Source organism: Zootoca vivipara, chromosome 5 (genome assembly GCF_965207765.1).
Source record: "Zootoca vivipara chromosome 5, rZooViv2.hap1.1, whole genome shotgun sequence".
Taxonomy (NCBI): Eukaryota; Metazoa; Chordata; class Lepidosauria; order Squamata; family Lacertidae; genus Zootoca; species Zootoca vivipara.
The window spans coordinates 90,132,939-90,154,590 of record NC_142588.1 but is presented as its reverse complement, the minus strand read 5'-3'; the positions used below and the strand labels follow the sequence as shown (position 1 = coordinate 90,154,590).

The window sequence follows — 21,652 nt, the reverse complement described above, 5'->3', positions numbered from 1 at the left end:
CTTCACTGTACTTTTTTTTGGCACCTGTTAAAAACATTCTTGTTTAGACAAGCCTGTCCAGACGCTTAGAAAGTCAAGGCAATCTTAATCTGTGTATTTTAAAATAGGGTTGTGAATTTTTTTCTTGATTTTCTTGTATCTTTTTGTAAACTACTTTGAGAGTTTTCTTTGTTTACAAATGGTGTATAAATTTTATTAAACAAACAAACACGTGTTTTTATACACTTCCCTATGAACCTCGTTTCAAGGGTGACATATTAATGTAATGAATAAATGGATGTTTTTATGTCAAACTTCTTGTGGGCAAATGTATACAGTATACATCTTTTATACCTACCGGTACTAAATTAAAGATTTTTTTCTTTGCACATATACATATGTACGCAAATAGGCTGACGTACGTCCAGAATTCCCCGGACACATAAGGGATTCGATTCGACCTTCGAAAACAGCGTCCAGGAGGATTTCCCGAAAATCGATTACAATGTCCGTGAAAACCCGGGGGTAAGGCAACCCATGTTGTTTTTTGGGGCGAATTTCCTAAAAATGATCTCAAAAACTTCACTTTTGAAATATGGCAATCCTGATTATACAAAATGCATCACGTGATAAAAAAAATACTGTTCTCTAATTTTAGCCAATTGGAAGCGAGCGGCCTCTGGAGGTATGGAATGATCCCCACGTGGTCTTCGCCGTCGCCCCGCCTCCTCCCCTGCTCGCCAGGCTCCTCCCCTTTCCCGCCTTACTTCCCCCGGCTTTTCTGCCTCGTAACGTAACGCGTCACGGCGCCGGCGCCCAGCCGCTCTTTTTCATTTTTTTAACATATCGCGCCGCGGATTGGCCCGCCTAGGCCCCTCCCTTCCCCCCTCACGCCTGCGCAGCTCCTCTCCTGTCCCCTCAGAGGAAGCGTTCGGCGATGGAGGACGGCGGTGGCGGAGGCAGTAGCAGTTGCCAGAGGCGGTCTCAGTCTGGAGGAGGAGGGTCGGGCCCCGGCGGCGGGGACGACAAGCCGGCGGCGCTGTGGAGCAAGGACAAGAAGGACCCCAACGCCTCGGCGGCGGACAAGGAGCAGGAGCTGGTGAGCGCTGCGCCGGAGGGAGCCGAGCTGAGTCACCGCCAGGCCCGGAGCCGGGAGTTAGCGGGGACGGCCGTCGCCTCGGCGGCGCGTGACGTCGGGCCCCGATCTCGCGAGGGGGCGGATGGGCCACATAAACACCCCGCAACCCCCCCTCCCGCGGGCAGTTCATTCCCTTGTGGGCAGGGATGGGTTCCGACCAGGGAAAGGTCAGCTCCGGAATGTGGAATGTGGAAAGAGCCGAAGGAGCATGTGCAGAGAGAGCTCTGTGGCAAGCCTACTGCTTCTGAGCATATGCAGAGTGCCACACAGAGCCGAGTGCTTCTGAACATCTGCGGAATGCTTTTTTTTTGGGGGGGGGTTGCCTCTGGCAGCCACAGCTGGGCTTACCGGGATGTGCATTTCATCCCTCTTTTCTCCCCTCTCCAGTTTTCAATGTGCAATGTTTATACTAGAGTGACAGGGGCAACCCAGTAAGATGGGCAACAAATAAAAATTATTAGTGTTGTTTCTGCGCACACTCACAACCTGGGTTTTCCTGGTATGCCAAATGGGACCACTTGCTCAGTGGAGCTAGTAGCTGCTTAGGTGCGGTAATAAAAATGCTAATGACAATCATTAGTGCTGCCTATTTGGCAATACTTTGGGATGGGTTATGTCTGCCACTGTAAGAAGGGCTTGCCCTCCCTCTGCTGAGAATATTATGATTGGGAGGCCCTTCTTCTGTTTCTAGGGGCAGAAAGGTTGTATCTGGGCCTATGCACCTGAGCAGGTGTGTTAAGAGTTTAGGACCTGAAGGTTTCTTCCTAGGTGAGCAAAATGAAAATGGGTTACATATGGCATTACAATGTATTCCTTAATAGGAAAGAGAATCCTTCATCTAACTTAAATGAAAGCCCCCTCAATTTGGTAGTCAGTCTAGTCCAGTGCTGGCAACAAATCTATTCAACTACCTTCCTAGGTGTCTTAGGCAGTCTTAGTGCTTCCTGTTACTTCCCCCCTTTTCTGAAAGTGTTTATCAGCAGTTTTGCCCAGCAGCTGCGGATCTTTTGGGCTGGGAGAAAGCGAGCACCCCCTCCCACTGCATATTGTTGCAAACAGAGCAACTGAAAGGCCTAGTTGATTTTCTAGTGCAGGAGAACATTTTGCATGGGAGTACTGTTCCTGGCCCCTGCACATGTTGTTAGAGCATGCAGAAGCTTGCCCCTGTTCTGCCCTTCTCCGGGTCCAAAAGGATCCGCACATTGTCAATTGGATGTGTGCAAAACGGTCAACAGTACAGGTTTTCCAAGAGGCCTGAAGTTTCACATATTTCCTTCATTCCTTATAGTCTGAAGAAGACAAACAGTTACAGGATGAGCTGGAGATGCTTGTGGAGCGCTTGGGGGTAAGTTCCCTGTTCTTGACTGGGAGCATGTGGAAGTTAAATAGTAAAGCATTATGCTTTTCTACATCAGTAGTACAGAACACTGTGTGGTGCAGTCACTCTCTAGAAAGGCAGAGTGCATGGTGGAGTCTGCAGGCTGTGTTGGTAACAGTCCTTATTCTCCCCACTCTACCTCCACCAGTCAAAACAATTTCTCTTCTCTTCTCCCAGGCCTTTGGCTAATTAAACAACGTATGGCCTTTGAAACTGTGTGTGGGGTTTGTTTGTTTGTTTGCTAGCTAGCTACTATATTCTGTATTTTTATGTTTTGTAAATCGCCCTGTGATCCTCAGATGAAGGGTGGCATAGAAATTTAATTAATAATAAAAATGAAATATACAAATTAGATCAAGTAGTAGCACCGAAAATGAAACACCATAGAATTAATGCTCAGGTAGGAGACAATCTATGTAAATGTCATCAGTAGATAAAATTATATTTTTTCTGCATGTTGAAAGCGGCAGCAAATTAAAAGGTATAATCAACCTGTTACCTACAATTTCAGATAAGGCACCTCTTATTCCATAAGTGTGGTATCGTTACCAAGAAAAGGTTGGTACGTCACCAGGAGAGAGTCTGATGAAGATCTCAGGGCTTGGGCAGGTTCTTAAGGTTATTGGCTGCAAAAAGTTACCTTTGTCAGTTTCCAGTAACTGAGCTCTGTATGTGGGTTTCTGGTGGCAAAGATATTGACACTATTAGATAGAAAGAGGCGGTCTTGGAAGTGATGTTTGGGTGTTGTTTTAGATTCCCTCCCATTCCTGATAGCAACTGATTTTATTGTAGGAGCATGACACCGCTCTCTATCGACCTGCTCTCGAAGAGCTGCGCAGGCAGATCCGCTCTTCCACAACCTCCATGACTTCTGTTCCCAAACCCCTGAAGTTTCTGCGGCCACATTATGGCAAGCTGAAGGAGATCTATGAGGCTATGGCTGCTGGGGAGAACAAGGTATGTAACATTGTTTGGCCTGAGAAAGTGTTAGATGTCATATCAAGTCTTGCTTTCATCTCTCCCAGCACTGCAAGAGCAAATGTGGATTGCAAGTGCGTTAAATTTATTTGAAAAGAGAGAAGGAAGCCCTTCTGATATGGTTCACAAGCCCACTTCCTATCTTTGCAGTGTGAGGACTAGTATTTAGTGGAGTTGGTGCTGTTGTTTGTTCTTTGGAAATAAGTGAACAACCTTCACCTTGAACCATTGTGCCTTAGGTATTTGGTGGGACCCTATGGGAACGGAGTACTGGATTAGATGCAGCTTTGGTCTGATTCAGCAAGACTCTTTCTTCCATTTTGAATTGTTTTCAGTTCTGCCGTTCTTCAATTTCTACCAACCAAATTCATGGTTGACCATAGGATGGATCTCTAATACTTGCTTTCTACCCACAGCGGTTTGCAGCTGATATAATATCAGTTTTGGCCATGACAATGAGTGGAGAGCGAGAGTGTCTAAAGTACCGGCTGGTGGGATCCCAGGAACCCTTGGCCTCATGGGGGCATGAATATGTCAGGTAAGCAACAAATTGAGATATTTGACTTTACTGAAACTCTGGGGTGTATTTTTTGTATTTTAATTATTATTAACTGAACGCCACCTTCTGGGTAACTCCAGGAGGCATGCATAGGTTTCCCAGGTGATCTCCCATCCAGGAACTACGTGGACCAGCTTAGCTTCCACAGAATTGCTTCATTAATTTTTTATAGCAGCTCAGTGCTGTTTTCCATTGCCAAGATAATATGCTTTTATCAGCTCAAAGAGTTAATTAATTAAAATCTTTATACATTTCTTGATTGTAAAATACACACTCAAAAGTGGTTTATGAAAAGATAAGATAAAAAAATCAAGATAAATTTATGCTACTTTAAAATGTACAAAAGCTAAAATGCTAAAGCAGATTAAAATTAACTGAACTTTCTAAGCATCTGGGAACCTTTTAGCAGGTGCCAAAAAGCGTAAAATGAAGGGACCTGCTTGATCTCAATAGGCAGGGAGTTCCAAAGAGTAGGTGTCGCCACACTAAACAATATGAATTTTCACAATAATATTTATTATTATTATTGCTATTAGTATAATTTTATTGGCAATTTTGCTTCATTTGCAGCCTGCTTTGAGAACAGCTGGTCAAACGTAGGATATAAATCCTGCCAGAAAAGAGATGAATAAACACTGTTCTGTTGTGACTCTTCCCCCTGATTCTTCCTTTACAGACACTTGGCTGGTGAGGTGGCCAAGGAATGGCAAGAAATAGAAGAGGCAGACAAGACCCAGAAGGACAGTCTTCTGACCCTAGTGAAGGAAATTGTGCCATATAACATGGCACACAATGCAGAGCACGAGGCCTGTGACTTGCTTATGGAGATTGAGCAGATGGACATGCTGGAGGAATATATTGATGACAACGCGTATGCCAAAGTCTGCCTCTATTTGACAAGGTGAGGGAACTGTGGTGTTTGGTTCTGTGGTGTGTGTGAGTGAGTGAACTGCTTTGCAGGGCTAGGATGGAGACTTGGGCTTAAGGAAGTTGGTGTATTCAGAACCTCCTTGTCTCCACAGATTGGTTCAACTATTGAGTGGAGGACAGCAATAATGAGATCTAGGTATTTGATTTGGTAACGCAGAGGATACCTAATTTTTTTAAAAATCTGTGGAACTAAGAAAGCCAGCTTGTGGATATTGAGGTGTAACTGCATGAGAGGCACCTGGTATGGCAACAAATAAGTAGCCAAGACCCTGTAGGATCACACAGAAAGACTTGGAAAATGGAGGGCAACAGCCTGATGAAGAGTGGCGGGTATAGTATATTTGCAGGTATAGAGGAGGCCATAGAAGAACAATCTGGAAAACAGCAGCTGAGGGCTAAAAGGAGATGAGCTTGTGCAGAATGGGAAGTGTAAAGGGTTAAGAGAGTACAAGATGGGGAGTGGAGGTATTGTTCTGTTACTTCACAGCCAGCTGATCTTTGCATTCCAGTTTTATGATTCTGACTCTGCAGTGCACTTCAAAAGAAGGCTGGAACCACATGGGCTAACTTGTGTTTCCAAATGCCCACCCATCTCTCCTCCTTTGTAATGTATCATTTGGTAGGGGACAATTTACAGGACTAAAATGGCAGTTGGAGGATGGGGGTTTAACCCTTGCGTACCTCTTTCCCTGTGCAATTCTGTTCTCTATAGTTGAGCTTCCAAGTCTCTGTTGGCAATAAAATCATAACGGGGGACTTGTGGAAAGGTAATGGATGGAGGAAGGGTTAAATACCTTTCTCCCATTCACTGCTTCACTCTCTTGTAAATTGTGCCATCACCACCCTGTAGTGGAAAATGTACAGCTAAGCAATAGGAAATGCAAGTTGGCAAATAATGTGTAACTTTGGCCTAAGAGTGTCTGCAGAGTGAATTGATCTCTTGTCTTGGCTCACAGAACTGAAGTTATTGTTGAATATTTACTGTGGTGTTACTATCTGTTAATCCATCTTTAAAGTGTTTTGTTGTCACAATTTGAACTGGGATGCCCCTTGAGTCTGGTAACACTCATAAAGGTGGATCTTAGTTGTTGAGATTTCTGGCTGCTTCAACAATGTGTGTGTGTGTGATGGCAAATATTTAGCTGTGCATGCAGGTACGGTGTCCCCCCCCCCCGAATGTTGTAGTGTTTGCCTTCTCATCCATTATTGAGGAAAGGGTTTGCACACCATGTTGATACCACCTGAACTTCTAACAGTAGCCATAAGGCTCCAGACAAATAAAAAATTAAGAATATAATGGCAGTGTTTCAAAGAGTATATGGAAAAACATTGCTCTAAAAAGAATATGTTGATATGCATGGATTAAGTATGTAAAGTGCAAGCGAGAATAATAATTAGAAATAGTTATAAGATGTATTATCCAAAGAATGCAATGACAATACAGTGGTACCTCGCAAGACAAATGCCCTGCAAGACGAATTTTTTGCAAGATGAATGTGTCTTGCGATCTGATGGTGACTCGCAAGACGAATTCGTTTTGCGAAAAATTCGTCTTGCGAATTGCAGTTTTCCATAGGAATGCATTGAAATTGAATTAATGTGTTCCTATGGGCAAAAAAAGAAATTTCAATGCATTCCTATGGGAAACCGTGATTCGCAAGATGAATTTTTCGCAAAACGAATTGACTCGCGGAACGAATTAAATTTGTCTTGCGGGCACCGCTGTATTCAAATTTGAACCAAAGGAAGTCAAGTTGTGGTGGAGGGAAGTCACGGGGGGGGGGTGTAGGGCTTTTGCTTGCAGTGTAGGGTGTATATGTATTTCCTTTTGGTCGATTTTGTATCAGTATTTGTTCATTTTATTTTCATTTTCTGTATCATTTACTAAGAAATAAATAAAAGTAAAGTAAAAAAAGAAGATACCACCCAAGCTTAATCATCTCCCTCTCTTTCTTGCAGCTGTGTTAGCTATGTCCCTGAGCCAGAAAACTCTGCCCTCCTCCGCTGTGCCCTCAGCATCTTCCGAAAATTCAATCGCTACCCAGAAGCCCTGCGCCTGGCTCTCATGCTGAATGACATGGAACTGGCAGAGAACATCTTCATCTCCTGCAAAGATGTGTATGTGGGGAGCTTGTCTAGGGCTGGTTGTTGTCACAGAGGTCCAGGTTGTTGGAGGAAAAGGAGAGCAGATAAGTAGTGAGAAGGTCAGATGCAGTGAGCACAGCTGGTGTGGTTATGCTCACTTAAATCACAGGCCAGGGAGGGGAATGGCCTTTGAACTGGTAAGGAGTGGATGAACTGCACCCCACAGGTCACATCCGGGTTCCCAAAATGTTTTCTATGACCCTACCAATGTTTTCATTTAGTTTTTTAAATTACTCCCCCCCTTTTTTTGCTGACCGCTGACATTGATCCCCTGCTGTGATTTTGTGATGCCAAAAGGTTTTTGCTAACCTCCCCCTCAAAGTTCCTCCAGAATTTGATTTTTTAAAAATTAAAAATTGGCCATGGCCACTTAAACTGGCCACACCTGAAAGGTCATCGTATAATGGTAGCGCAACTAATTTGCATGCAGAAATTCACTTGTTCTATTCCTGGCATCTCCATGATGCCTTAAATATGCAAATTACTTGCTCTAACCCTGGTCTATAGTTCTTTTGTTGGCTGAAAGCTAGGAAGGTACTAGTGAGGTTTCTGCAAGCCTTGTTACGTGAGGAATTGAATGTTGCATGCACAGTTCCTTGTGCCAATATGCTTGCATTTTCTGTCCTTTACTGCAGGGTTGTTCAAAAGCAAATGGCCTTCATGCTGGGTCGCCATGGAGTCTTTCTGGAGCTAAGTGAGGATGTAGAAGAGTATGAGGATCTCACAGAAATCATGTCTAATGTCCAACTCAACAGCAACTTTCTGGCCCTTGCCAGGGAGGTGAGTGCCTTACAGACTGCTATGAGCTCACACTCATGGATGGAAGTAACTATTGGATCATGTAGGGGAGCGGTTGTCTCTGGTGATTTGCAGAAGACACATTTAGAATGGAGTGGATTGGTGAAGATTGATTGGAAATACCAAATTTATTAGAGATGTCTGGGAATGCTTACCTAGGCAGGCAGAAAACCATGTGAAACTTTGTTTCCTTTGTCTTTTGCAAACAAAAACTGAAATTTATTGTTCTTGATGAAATGCCTCTTAATTAAGAGCCAAGGGCCTCATAGGCTATTCAGTTATCCCTTCTGACTAAGGGTGTGTGTTACTGGAGAGACCACCTTATCCCTTAAACTCCCAATAGATTGCTGTGATCTGTGGGAGAGTTTCTCCTGCAAGTTTAAAAGGTCTCAGGGGCCTGTTCTGCAGTAACTCAGAGCCGGGCTTTTAGTGTGGCTTACCCTGTTCTGTGGAATAACATTATTTGTTTTATGTTTTTAGTTATTTTCAATGTACAACACCTTGAAATGGTTGTTTAGAAGGCAGTTAATTGAGGATAATAATTATGGTAATGATAATAGTAATTTATTACCATGGGCTGCAGTGTTGTGTGGACTGGGCTGGGATGCAGAAGTCAACTTCAGGGACCCGAGCTCATTAGAGGCAGAAATATTCTCAATCCTTTTTACATACCTTGGTCTCTGGATTGGAGGTTTTGCTGTGGTGTCTTGGGGAGGAAGACAGGCTTGCAAGTAGGTTGCTTGCACTGCAGAGCGACTAGGGTTAAAGGACTGACAACTTGGGAGATCAAGTGAAAGTTTGCTTGGGTGCAGTGGGGTGGGCTGACCTGGAGCATGGCTTCTAAAAAATGGCATACAGCCTTTTTTTTTGCAAAATGTGTATCATGGCAACTGATTGGTCCACAGTGGAGATGAGCTATACAGTGGTACCTTGGTTCTCGAACATAATCCATTCCAAGAGTGTGTTCAACTCCCAAAATGGTTCAAAAACCAAGGTGCGGCTTCTGACGGGAGTTTCCTGCACTCAATCGGAAGTGCATTGGGTGTTCGGCTTCTGAAAAACGTTTGCAAACAAGAACACTTTTGAGTTTGCGGCGTTCGGGAGCCGATTTGTTAGGGAGCCAAGCTATTCGAGTACCAAGGTACCACTGTAATGCTTTCCTGTAAAGTTAGGAAAGCCATGTTTTGATGCTGTGGCATCATATGGCTAAGAAGAATAACCTCTTCTTTTCCTTCCAGCTGGACATCATGGAGCCAAAAGTGCCAGATGATATTTACAAAACCCATCTAGAAAACAACCGTAAGTGTTCTACTCAGTGCAGTGGAGTAGCCATCCAGGCAGCTTCATCAGGGTCCTGATGGCGCAACCAAAGTTTATTCAAGTTACAGTAAAGGAATTTTACTTATAAAGTAATAAAAATGGTTTCCTGCTATGTTACATATCTATTAGATATTGAATGTCATATAAAATGCATGCTAATGTGTATATTTTCATTTGTATACTGCTATTGTCTTTAGGCACTCAAAGCAGCTTATATACCGATATAGCATATTGAGACTGATAATTCTCGATCATCATAGCAATTTCTAAAATTCGCACATTGGAATATGTAGCACCTATTACACAGCATCAAATCAGTGAGCTTTTATCAGAGCTAGAAGAGACCTTATGAAATAGGCATGCTACTGAAGCTCTTAGTAGAGTGGGACTGGCAAACTTCCCTTGGGTGGGAATTCCACCACACAGATATCACTGCTGAAATGGGCTCTGTTCTTAAGTAGAGGCTAACTGTAAGCAGATAGTCTGGTTGAGTTTAGCTATTACTACTGTTCATTGAGTTTATATCCTGCCCTTCCTCCCAAAAGGAGCCCAGGATGGCAAACACACCCACAATTTAAAAAGAAAAACAGTCTACTCTAAATCAGTTAAAAAACATTTAAAAGCAGATTCAGTTAAAAACATTACTCCATCCAGTGATCTTGGGGTTGTCAGGAATAGTAATATTAAGCTGCCAACTGCTGCTTGTTTTAATATTTGCACATCTATTTTGCGATGACTGTGGGTTTGGAATAAAACAAACTTAAGAATTAACTGCACGCAGTGGTGGCACCTGGAGCAATGTCTTGCCTGCTTAGTTCACAGGGATGATATGGTATTGTTATATATAAGAGCTGGGGTATTCCAAACTTTTCAAGGGTTGTCCATGTGCAAGGTATTATGATACTCCAAGCTCATAAATAAGTAGTTCTGCCCGAGCTCTTAGACTCACCAGATCACTTGTGTTTTACTGCACTTGTGTATTGTTGCATGCAGTTTTCTATTTTAATCAAGCAATCAATCAGCTAGAAAGTGTAGGTGTCTTTAATAGCTGGTGACTGCTCATCCTGCAAAAATGCTGTCTATCCTTGACTGCCATGTGAGATGAATGGGAGAAGTGTGAATGGAGTGCTAGCTGAGAGGAGGACCTGTTTGAGTAGTTCTAGGCTGGCATCGGAGTTTTGTCATCCTCAACTGGGTCACTCTTGTGCGTTCTGCTCCTTCAGGGTTTGGCGGCAGCGGCTCTCAAGTGGATTCAGCTCGCATGAACTTGGCTTCGTCCTTTGTTAACGGTTTTGTGAATGCTGCTTTTGGGCAAGACAAGCTGCTGACAGACGACGGTAACAAGTGGCTGTACAAGAACAAGGACCATGGTGAGTCAGAAGAGGAGCAGGCAGCAGCTGGTTTGCTTGGGAGAACATTGTGGGGTGGGGTGGGGATGGTGGTTGGACAGCTCTCCCCTACTATTTCTGTGGCAAAATTTGTCTGAATGACCTTCTGGACAAGGGCCTGGTGATAATTTTGTATGTCATACTTTCTAACTTTGTGCTCTTGGCTTCATTGCTGAGATTTGAATCTGGAGTTAATTCTCTTGGCTGTTATGGGCTTCGTACATTTTGTTCATTGGTACTGGGAGTGCTGCATGTGTGACATTCACCCAGTTAAATTGGTTGCTTCAGGCCAAACTAGGGGTGAGGGTGCCTTCCATAGTTCTAGTTACAGGTAGGTAGCCGTGTTGGTCTGAGTCGAAGCAAAATAAAAAAATTCCTTCAGTAGCACCTTAAAGACCAACTAAGTTTATATTTTGGTATGAGCTTTCGTGTGCATGCACACTTCTTCAGATACACTAGAAACAGAAGTGTCAGACCCTATATATATACAGAGGGTGGTGGGGGTGGGTGGGAATGGGAGATGGGCTGATGGGAGTGGTAAACCTGTAGATGGCTGTTAATGGCTGCTGATGGCTGCAATTAGTCCTGGGCTGAGGTGCTAAAGAAAGCTTGATCATGCATAATGAGATAAGAATCCGATGTCTCTATTCATCCCAGGTGCTTCCATGGTTTTAAGCTTGGTAATGATTTCCAATTCAGCAACTTCTCTTTCCAGTCTGTTCCTGAAATTTCTCTGTAATAAAACAGCTGCTTTGAGATCTTGTATAGAATGTCCTGGGAGATTGAAGTGTTCTCCTACTGGTTTTTCAGTCTTATGGTTCCTGATGTCAGATTTATGTCCATTTATCCTTTGGCGTAGGGTTTGGCCTGTTTGTCCAATATAGAGAGCTGAAGGGCACCGTTGGCATTTGATGGCATACACAATGTTAGAAGATGAGCAATTAAATAGTCCTGAGATGGTATGTTGGATGTTGTTTCTAGTGTATCTGAAGAAGTGTGCATGCACACGAAAGCTCATACCAAAATATAAACTTAGTTGGTCTTTAAGGTGCTACTGAAGGAATTTTTTTATTTTGCTAGGGGTGAGGGGTTAGCCACTTTTGTTTCGTTTCATATTTCATTCGTGGCATCTGCATGGATGATAGGTGGCCCAGGAAATGCTTTTAATTATAGATCGATCTGGCATAAAGCAGAGGTGGGAAGCAAATTTTTACAAAGAAATGTGTGCATAGGTGTGGATCCATCTCCTGCTTTGTCTCACCATCCTTTGTCACATCAGGCACTTTACTTCCCCAGCCTGGATCTCTGAACGTTGTGGGTGATGTTGCCTCACACCTTTTCATTTTAAGACTTGGGACCCCTCGCCTTACTTTATATGTGAATAGGAAAGGCATAAAGGAACGAGATTGCTACTGCCTTGTCAAGATTGCTCACTCCAACCCAGGCATGAGCCATGTTTTCCCCTGGGTTAGTTCTTCAAAGTGTGAAATCCTCACCATTTGATGTGGGGTTGGTTTGCCTTTGCACAGCTGAGAGTGTTTGAGTTAGATAATTTCTCATCTGAAACACATCTCATTATTGTGCCAAGCAGTGTCTTTGATGTGAAACACCCAGCTTTTAAATAAGGGCTAGTCTCTTGACCTTTCAGGCTCTTTGACTTTAACACAAGTTGTTCTTTGAAAGCCTGGAATATTTTTGGTTACTGCTGTCATCTGTTAAGCAGCCTTTGCCCTAGCTGCTTGCCCCTCCTAGTTGTCCTGAATCCCTTCCTTCCTCCCCAGTGTAAATTCCCATAACCCCAACGAGACACGCATCCCCTCATTCTCTTATAAGCGCGTCCATCTTCACCCTAAGAAACTTTTAAATCTGTTTTATAGGGATGCTGAGTGCTGCAGCCTCACTGGGGATGATCCTGTTGTGGGATGTGGATGGGGGGCTTACACAGATTGACAAGTACCTGTACTCCTCAGAAGACTACATCAAGGTGGGTGACCTTCCTTTCAGCCTGAGTGTTAACTGCTCACAGAAATCCAGTCATATCAAAATAACAAGACAGACTCTTAATAGTATAGGAAGTTTCTTTATACTGAGACCACTAGTCCATCTATCTCCTTATTGACTCTACTGATTATTAGGTTGGCATGTGAGGCACCCGAGTGACAGATCCTCTGGCCAGGCAAAGACTACATAGCTTCAGTCTTTAACATAATGCCACCCTCCAGTTAGTTTAGCCCAGGCATCACCAAACTTTGGCCCTCCAGATGTTTTGGACTACAATTCCCATCTTTCCCAACCACTGGTCCTGTTAGCTAGGGATCATGGGAGTTGTAGGCCAAAACATCTGGAGGGCCGCAGTTTGGGGATGCCTGGTTTAGCCCTTATAGCTTACTAGATACTGTATACGCTTGTCATGACATTCGTTGTACTTAACAGTGCCTCCCCGCTTCCTATCTTGTGTCCTATAGTCGGGGGCTCTTCTGGCTTGTGGTATCGTGAACTCTGGCGTGAGGAACGAGTGTGACCCTGCCCTTGCATTGCTCTCGGACTATGTCCTCCACAATAGCAACACCATGAGGATCGGCGCCATCTTTGGGTGAGGACCTGCCTAGGCTTCCATTTTCTTCTCCGCAGAGCATCGCATATATCATTCTAAGTGAAATGGTATTCTATTGCAGGCTGGGGTTGGCGTATGCTGGTTCCAATCGAGAAGATGTACTGACCTTGCTGCTTCCTGTAATGGGAGATTCCAAGTCCAACATGGAGGTGAGGGAGCAGCGCCACAGCCATCTTGCGCTTGGGTCAGCTGCTTGCCCAGGGGTGGATGGGTGGGGCTGTGTCTTTCATGGAGTGTAGAAGGCAATTAGAAGCAGCGTTTCTGTGCTCTAGCTTTGGGTTTGTCTTTGTGTGAATGGCTGAGGGCCATTTAGTTGACTCAGACTTTTATGTTGTAATATTGGGGTGTAGGCCTAGCCGAGCCAGTGGCCTGATCTAGCTGGCCCTCCTTGTCTTTTCCAGCTGCAAGGATTTTGGTGTGACACTTATTTTTCTCCCCAGGTGGCCGGTGTGACAGCCCTGGCTTGCGGAATGATTGCTGTGGGCTCATGCAATGGAGATGTTACCTCCACCATCCTCCAAACCATCATGGAGAAATCTGAGACAGAGCTGAAGGACACTTATGCCAGATGGCTACCTCTTGGCTTGGGCTTGAATCACCTTGGTAAGCACATTCACTATGGCCAGATCTGTGGGTGTCAGGCACACACTTGTGTAGTGAGGAGGAAGGGTCTCTGTTCAGTATTTTGGGCTTCTCTTGAGCTGCTGTTGTGATGTTTCCTACAGGAAAGGGCGAGGCCATTGAAGCAATCCTGGCAGCACTGCAGGTTGTGTCGGAGCCCTTCCGCAGCTTTGCCAACACGCTGGTGGACATCTGTGCCTATGCAGGTGAGTCTGGGCTCAGCATTGTTCTGGCTGCTTTTGGAGAGAACTGGGTGTTGGAGGCCCCAGTCCAATTTTACTCGTGGTCTTGGGTTTTTCCTCCAGGATCCGGCAATGTGCTGAAGGTGCAACAGCTTCTCCACATCTGTAGTGAGCATTTTGACTCCAAAGAGAAGGAAGAAGAGAAAGAGAAGAAAGAGAAAAAGGACAAGGAGAAAAAAGAGAACTCTGCCGACATGGGGGCCCATCAGGTAGGGTAAAGGTTCGAGGTCTGAGAAAAGGCGAGCGCGCGCGCTCTCTCTTTCTCTCTTGGATGCTGTGAGTGGGAGAACAGGAGCTTGTGGGCATGGCAAACATGACATCTGCTGTGTGTGCAGAGGTTCCCAGGCTCAATCCCTGGCATTTTTACTCGAATTAACCAATAGTCAATGATGGGAAAGTGCCTCTGACTGAGCCCTGGAAAGTCACTGCCTGTCGGAACTGATTCTCCTTGGTTGGACAAACAGTTTGGCCTTGGTATAAGGTTGATTCCTGTGCTCCCAACCTAGACAGATGGGCTGGCAGCTGCAATAGACAAAGGTGATTCTGCTCCTTGGCATTGGGATTGACTGTGCAACAAGACAAAAAGTCTGGTTAAATAATTGTAAATTGTTGCCTTGGGTTTGTGCTTCAAATGAAACCACCAACTTAGTTCAGAAATGATGAAAAAATAAATCCTGAACAAATGTCATTTGCTTGTAGGGTTGTATAATTGTATATGCATAGTAACAATCAACACCAAAAGCTGGTCTTAAAGTGCAGTTTTGGTTGTACCAGCCCAGAAGTGTGGGTCCTTGTTCCTAACTGAGGAGAAATTGCTGATAATTTGCAGCATCAGCTGGTTATAATGTTCTCAGTTATGTCCTTTCCTCATCTTGAAATCAGCACAAGGGCGCTCTTTCACTCCATGGGGTATTTGAAAGCACTTGGTCATGGTTGTAGGAATATAGGAAGCTGTATTATACTGGATGTTGACACACACTGGCAGTGACTCCAGGATTTGAAACTAGGGACACTAGGATTTGAAACTAGGGACACTACCAGCCCTAGTTGGGAGATGCCATGGATTGAGCTTGTATGTAAACAGGTGCTTTACCAATTGGATGGTGTCTCCTTCCTGTTTGGCAAAATGTGATTTAATTCTTCTAGTCATGGGGGGGGGGTCCATATGGGGCGCTGAAGAATCTCCCCTATCAACAGAAGCTTCTCCTTGGGACCCAATACTATGTGGTGTGTTGCCTATGTAACCTTTAAGGCTGAGATTCTCTGGATATTGCACTGCATATTGCAACTTGCGTGTTTGTGCAACTGTGAAAAAAGTCCTCAACTAAACCAATGGACAGCAACGAGCCAGAACTGGACTGACAGATTTGAGTGTAAAGTTAGTACTAGCCTGGGACACATTTTTTTTCTTACTCTCACTATAAAAAGCTCTGGGGCAGTCTTACGGTGGCCTTGCTTGAGGAAGTTGGGATGCCACACTTAGCTTTGGGGAAAATGTGTTTCATCCATGTCACAAGGTATCCTGTGGTTTCAGAATTTGTAATTCCCTCTGTAGGGTGTAGCTGTACTGGGGATTGCACTCATCGCTATGGGGGAAGAGATTGGGGCCGAGATGGCTCTGCGCACCTTCGGTCACTTGGTGAGTAGGATGGTGTGGGGGAAATGCTCTCCCCATTTGGGGGCAAAGATTGTCACTTGGGATCCACTGTGCAGTCAGGGATCGTTCTGTGTCATTGGCCAGCCCTGCCGTAGTCTGAACTGAAAAACAGAATAAACTTGCCTGCTGTCCCCACCCCCTTGTCTAAATTCCTTTCTCAGTGGAGCCAAGTTTGCCACAATTTTGAAATACGATAGTTTTGCAGGACTAATGGAAAAGAGAGAAGACCTTCCAGGATTACAAGCCATATTCTTCATTTAGCCTTACAAATAAGGGATTGGTCTGCTCTTAAATTTGAGCAGCACCTACCATTAAGTCATGACAAGGGAAATACTATTTGTTGGAAGGGTGGGGTAGAGGAGAGAGAGCCTTTTGACTTTAAAAACAACAACAACCCTCTCTTGTGTGAATAATGCAGATCAGGCTAGGTCTCTGGAAAGTCCCTAGTTGCCTAGGAATATATTGCTTCAACATGCCTTTTTTTGGTGTTTGTGTGTAATACAGCTAGATATATTAAGTCTACCCTGAGAGAAGAATTCTGAACTAGAAATGTGTCTCCTAAGGGACTGCACTGCACTGGGGAACAAAGTGAAAGTCTGTCCCATCCTGTTCATTGCCTGCAAGTTCCAAGATCTACATTCCATGTTTTCCAAAACATTTCTCGGCCCTGCTTCACATCACAATTTATACTGGCTTGCTGGGTGGTCTGCACTCTGGTGCACCACTGTAAAGGGAGGGTGACCTCAGCCAAAGAAATAGTGCTGCTACTGCCCCTGTGAGCTGCACTGCTCCCACCCCTGGTCAGCCAGCCATATGCAGGGTGTGAGCTGTGGACCTAAATGAGCATTGCATTCCTGAGAATTTAGGAGGGGCGGGAGTTGCAGTTTGAAACTACAAAGCTTTGCATCTAACAGATGTTTTTGGGTTTGTTGAAACTTTAGCTTTGCTTTATCTCCAGATAAATTGGATGGTTGGTACATATTGTCTGTGTGAAGCCCTTCTGCAAAGAGTTTGGAGTTACTTTTTGTTACCCTGTCAGCTGGTGGATGCTCTGATGCCTCTTGGGCTTCTGCTGCAACCCTCAGAAGGGCTGCATTTTGTCCTTGGTTGCGTGTGTCAGAGTGTGCATAGTGCTCTGCAATCCTGGCCTCAGTGGCATAACCTTCTCCTCTTCCTTCTACAGTTGCGGTATGGGGAACCCACTCTTCGCCGAGCTGTCCCCTTAGCCCTGGCCCTCATCTCTGTCTCTAACCCCCGCCTCAATATACTTGACACCCTCAGCAAGTTTTCCCACGATGCTGACCCAGAAGTGTCCTACAACTCTATCTTTGCCATGGGCATGGTAGGCAGCGGTAAGCACGTCCAGAATCCTGGGTGACTGTGCAGGCCATGGGCCAAAGGGGAATCCCTGCAGCTGGTCTGAAATGCCTTCTGATGATCCAGAATGCTCTGGTGTTTAGAATACAGCATTGACAAGTGCAGAGGAGAGGTTGGATTCATGCAGGCGCAGTCTCCGATTGCTTGGGGGAAAGCCCTGGAGAGGAGAGAATTTAGGTGGCTATAGGGAGGCGGGGACTTTCAGTCTTGGCAACTGATCCATGGGGCAAGACCTACCAGGGAGGAGCCACTGTGCTCATTAGGCCTGACAAACCGCCCAGTCTGTGCAGATCGTGTTCTTGCTGATAAAGAGTTAACTCCAACTTTGAATGGTGTGATTTACTGTCGGCTCTGTTCTGACACAGTGTTAAGTCTATTTCAGAGAAAGTATTTCGTGGCACTTTAAAAACCTAAGAATTCATTTTGGCACAGCATCATAGGAAGCTGCTGTACACATGGTCCGACCATTGGCCCATCTGGCTTGGTCTTGTCTGCTCTGGCTGTCAGTGACTGCAGGGTTTCAGGTGGAAGTCTCTCCTGGCCATACCTGCAGATGCTGGGCTCTTGCATGCGAAAACAAACTAAAATGAAAACAAACTGAAAACATGTGGACCACAGTGCCCCTCTATACATTCACTTCAGTGTTTCTTCTCCCCCATTAAGCATGAATTAAACTATGTGCAATAACAAAGCTAAAGTCTTTTGGATCTTTCTGTGATGGGAGATTAAGGGCTGTACCTCCCTGCAGACCCCTTTACATGCCCTAAATTGCACTCCCTATGGAGCCTCCCCGTGCATACCTTTTCGTTTTGTCTAGTGGTGGTGGGGAATCCCCCTTGCTCGCAACAGTAATCCCCTGTCCTGCCCAGAAAGTGATTGTGGAAGCTTGGCCTTTTTCGCTTTGGTTGCTTCCTGATCCCTCCTTTCCGGACCCCACAGGTACCAATAATGCCCGCCTGGCTGCGATGCTTCGACAGTTGGCACAATATCATGCCAAGGATCCCAATAACCTCTTCATGGTGCGGTTGGCCCAGGTAAGTGGCTCAGCTTAAACTCTGCCCCAAGCTAATGGGTAGCATTGTTAACTTTAGAGTTGTTAAACAGCTAGATGAACATACCAAATATTATTATTAGGCTGTATCTGTGATTAACCTTCTCAGCAGAAACAGTGATTTTTGATGAGGCCTGAAATTTAGCATAGGTGGGTTTTTGTTGTGCTTTTGTACTGTGCCACTGTAACTAGGCAGAGGTTTCACAGCAGCAGAACTATGTTAGGGTTGCTAATGGGCTTGCTTTGAAGTATGTCTGCAGGGTTTTGCAGCAGTGGCGGAAGGGGGGGGGCTACAGAAGTGTCTGTATAGGATTGTTGTGTGTTCTGTGCTGATTTTCATCCCCCTTGGTGTGCTTCCATCCCCACTAAATATTACCAGAAGACAGAGGCATTTTTTTTTCTCAAAGGAGAGAAATGTATTTGAAAATCCCCCCTCTCAGTTTTGCCTCCATCCTGTTGTTTTCCGAATAATATTTTTCCAGTGCCGTCAATGCCCATGGCATTTTAAAGAGTAACTGCAAGAAAAGGCAGTAAAATAATAATTATGCACCAAGGCAGTCTGTGACTTGTAAAAAATTATGCAGATTGGGCAGATTTACACTTATTTTTGCACTGTGTAATCTGCTTATGCTCGTCATTGGGTGGAGCAAGGGGCTATGGAGAGTACCAAAGCCCCTGCTCTGAATCCTGGGGACCATATTCAGCCACACCTTTCAGTCTTTCAAGATTTCCACAAGCATTGCCCATGCATCAAGCACTCACAGGATCATGCTGCATTTGCAACCCTGAATGGGAGTTTAGGGGGATTTCTAGAAAAGAGCAATTAGAAATCAAGCAGCTTATCAACTTTCTGAGAAAGAAATGGGATTTGGGGCTTTGTAAAAATAATAATGATGCAGTCTAGTACCACATGAAAGCTTTTCAGTCTGGGGAAATTATTTGGAGTCTTGGGACTTGCATTTCCAAACAGTCCCTGCTGTGACCTGTATCACTGTCATGGTGAGGTGGGTTGTCTTCCTGTAGAAGGAAGGAAAGCAAGGAGAGAACGTGGAGGGAAAGGGACTATAGCTTATGAGCAGGTCTGCAAGGGTTGGTGAAGCACCACCGCCGGGTACTCAGAGCAGATATATGGTAGCAGTTTGGAATGATAATGCATACATGCTGCTGACTCCTTACACTCCTCACATAGTGACAAGAAGTCCTGAATAGCCAAATGTTTGGTATTTATTAAATGTTAGGTTTATACACCACATTTCAGTTGAATGAACCTCAAGGCTGCTTGTGAGTGGTCCTTTGGTCCCAGCCACGGATTCCCCCATCATCAATTTGTTTTCCGCTTGCTATGCAGGGCCTGACACACCTTGGGAAAGGGACCCTCACTCTCTGTCCTTACCACAGTGATCGGCAGCTCATGAGCCAGGTGGCTGTGGCAGGCTTGTTGACTGTGCTGGTGTCCTTCCTGGATGTCCGTAACAGTAAGTATTGCCCTGTGGAGTTGGGGAGTATAATTGGCTGGCCCCTCTAATGGTAATCTCTGGAATTAATTACTTTTCAGTGGTTAAGAGACTATTTCATTTTTACTGGAGGCAGGTGCCATCATTAAATGTTTTTGGCCCCCATTTGCAGCCATCATTCAGATGTGAACAGTTGAGAGTAAGTGGAGGAGTTCTAGGTGTCTAATTCTGGAACTCCTTTCCAGGGGCGTAGCAAGGGGGCAATGGGGCGGGTCGCCCCGGGTTCCACTCTAGGGGGGTGACACTCGGTGCCCCCCTGCGACTCCCAAGCCAAGCCTCCAGCCCCCCTCCCCGGTAAAAATCCTGCTCGGGGCAGTGGGCACGTCGCGTCGAGCGGGCTTTTTACCGGGAGGCTGGAGGCTCGGCTTGGGAGTCGCCGGGAAGGGGGGAGTGTCACCCCCCTCCAGGGTGGCGCCCGCCGCACCAAGCGAGGCTTTCTACTGGGAGAATGGAGGTTCGGCTTTGTAGTCATGGCAGGGGCGCTACCCCTTTACGTAGCATGCATGCGCAGTGCGACGCTGCACATGCGTGCTACGTAAAGGGGTACCCCCCCCCGCAACTCCAAAGCTGAGCCTCCAGCTCCAGCCTCTCGGTAGAATGCCTCGCTCGGCGGCACTGCTCCTTTCCTCTAGAGATCCACATAGCTGCAAGGGAGAAGCCTTAGTACACAAGATCCTAAATTCAGTGCCCCTAGAATTCTCCTTTCTCTTTAGCCTGAGATCCTGGAGAGCTTTCGTCAAGTCAGGCTTGACAGTTATCCAGTTCGGTGGGTTATTGTTCTGACATGCATAAAGGATTCCTTCGTATGTGTGTGAGCCTAGGCTTCTGGGCCATAATCCTGCTTCGGTTTTGTACTGGAGTATAGATGACAAAGAGCAACATTCATGTTCCCAGTGGCAGTAGAGAATAGCACATGCCCGTTTAAATTGCCACTTGGAAAAAGATAGAGAAATATGGTAAGTGCACTCCTTTGTCTTTTGCTGAGAAGAGCTTGCTTGGCTGATGAGGACCATGTCCTTTTTGTGTTCTAGTTAAATAAAATGTGAGAAAGTGCTGTTGATGATCAAAGGAAGATAATGATATTTCTGTTCTATATTACTGTGAATCGAAATGATGGTTGAATCAATAGACTAGATATTTTTTTTTAATGTGGTTCATTGATCCCCAGAATTCGTCTCTGCCTTCTACTGTTGAACAAATCTAAGTATGAGGGCACCATTGGATTGAATAAGGAAACTTCCTTAGTGGACCAGTCTCTGCAAGCCTTGACTTAAGTTTTCCTTTTTCTCCTAGTAATTTTGGGGAAGTCCCACTATGTACTGTATGGCCTTGTGGCTGCCATGCAGCCACGTATGCTTGTGACCTTTGATGAGGAGTTGCGCCCCCTGCCAGTGTCTGTGAGAGTGGGGCAGGTAAGTAGGCTCTGAACAGTAGCTGGGAGGGTCCCTGCTTTACTTGGGGATCCCATGGGGCACTGGAATTTGGCTGTTCATGGGTTACTATGGGTAGCCTTAGTGGAGAATGGGGATCTGGAGCTCTTTTGTTTCCTGGCTTTCCTGAAGTCTTGATCAGGAAAAGGAAACCATGGACCAGAGGATTGGGGGAGTAACTTCCCTGTTCACTAGCACTAACCTCTGGCCTTCCTCTCAGGCGGTGGATGTGGTGGGCCAGGCAGGCAAACCGAAGACTATCACTGGCTTCCAGACCCACACAACACCAGTGCTGCTGGCCCATGGTGAGCGGGCAGAGCTGGCGACAGAGGAGCACTTGCCAGTGACACCCATCCTGGAGGGCTTTGTTATTCTTCGCAAGAATCCCAACTATGATGTCTGAATTGCCTGAGGTTTTGGGATGGGGTGGGAGTGGGGAATAGGATGCGGCACTGTGAGGAGGAACTGGCCTCCTCCATCTTTTTTTGTTACAGAAGGAGCTCTTCTTAGGAAAATAAATTGACCGGAGTTCA

General features: G+C 45.4%; 1 protein-coding gene across 1 annotated transcript; it reads left to right on the top strand.

Moving 5' to 3' along the window:
* The first annotated feature begins 893 nt into the window (after nt 1–893).
* On the top strand, nt 894–21,652 carry PSMD2 (proteasome 26S subunit ubiquitin receptor, non-ATPase 2). The gene is made up of 21 exons (XM_035133418.3): nt 894–1,078; nt 2,406–2,462; nt 3,288–3,452; nt 3,890–4,011; nt 4,709–4,933; nt 6,922–7,080; nt 7,743–7,887; nt 9,144–9,204; nt 10,449–10,595; nt 12,491–12,597; nt 13,079–13,206; nt 13,289–13,376; nt 13,668–13,830; nt 13,953–14,054; nt 14,154–14,299; nt 15,646–15,729; nt 16,931–17,099; nt 18,064–18,158; nt 19,524–19,650; nt 20,983–21,101; nt 21,340–21,652. The coding sequence occupies exons 1-21, from the start codon at nt 917–919 to the stop codon at nt 21,520–21,522; spliced, it is 2,754 nt and encodes a 917-aa protein (XP_034989309.1). The 5' UTR covers nt 894–916; the 3' UTR covers nt 21,523–21,652.

What these genes read in the sequence shown, in the direction of transcription:
- PSMD2 (XM_035133418.3), top strand. Translation starts at nt 917, where the DNA reads ATGGAGGACGGCGGTGGCGGAGGCAGTAGCAGTTGCCAGAGGCGGTCT. An exon ending in TTCATCTCCTGCAAAGATGT is followed by an intron (nt 7,081 to 7,742) that starts GTATGTGGGGAG and finishes CCTTTACTGCAG; the next exon opens with GGTTGTTCAAAAGCAAATGG. An exon ending in CTTCCTGGATGTCCGTAACA is followed by an intron (nt 19,651 to 20,982) that starts GTAAGTATTGCC and finishes TTTTTCTCCTAG; the next exon opens with TAATTTTGGGGAAGTCCCAC.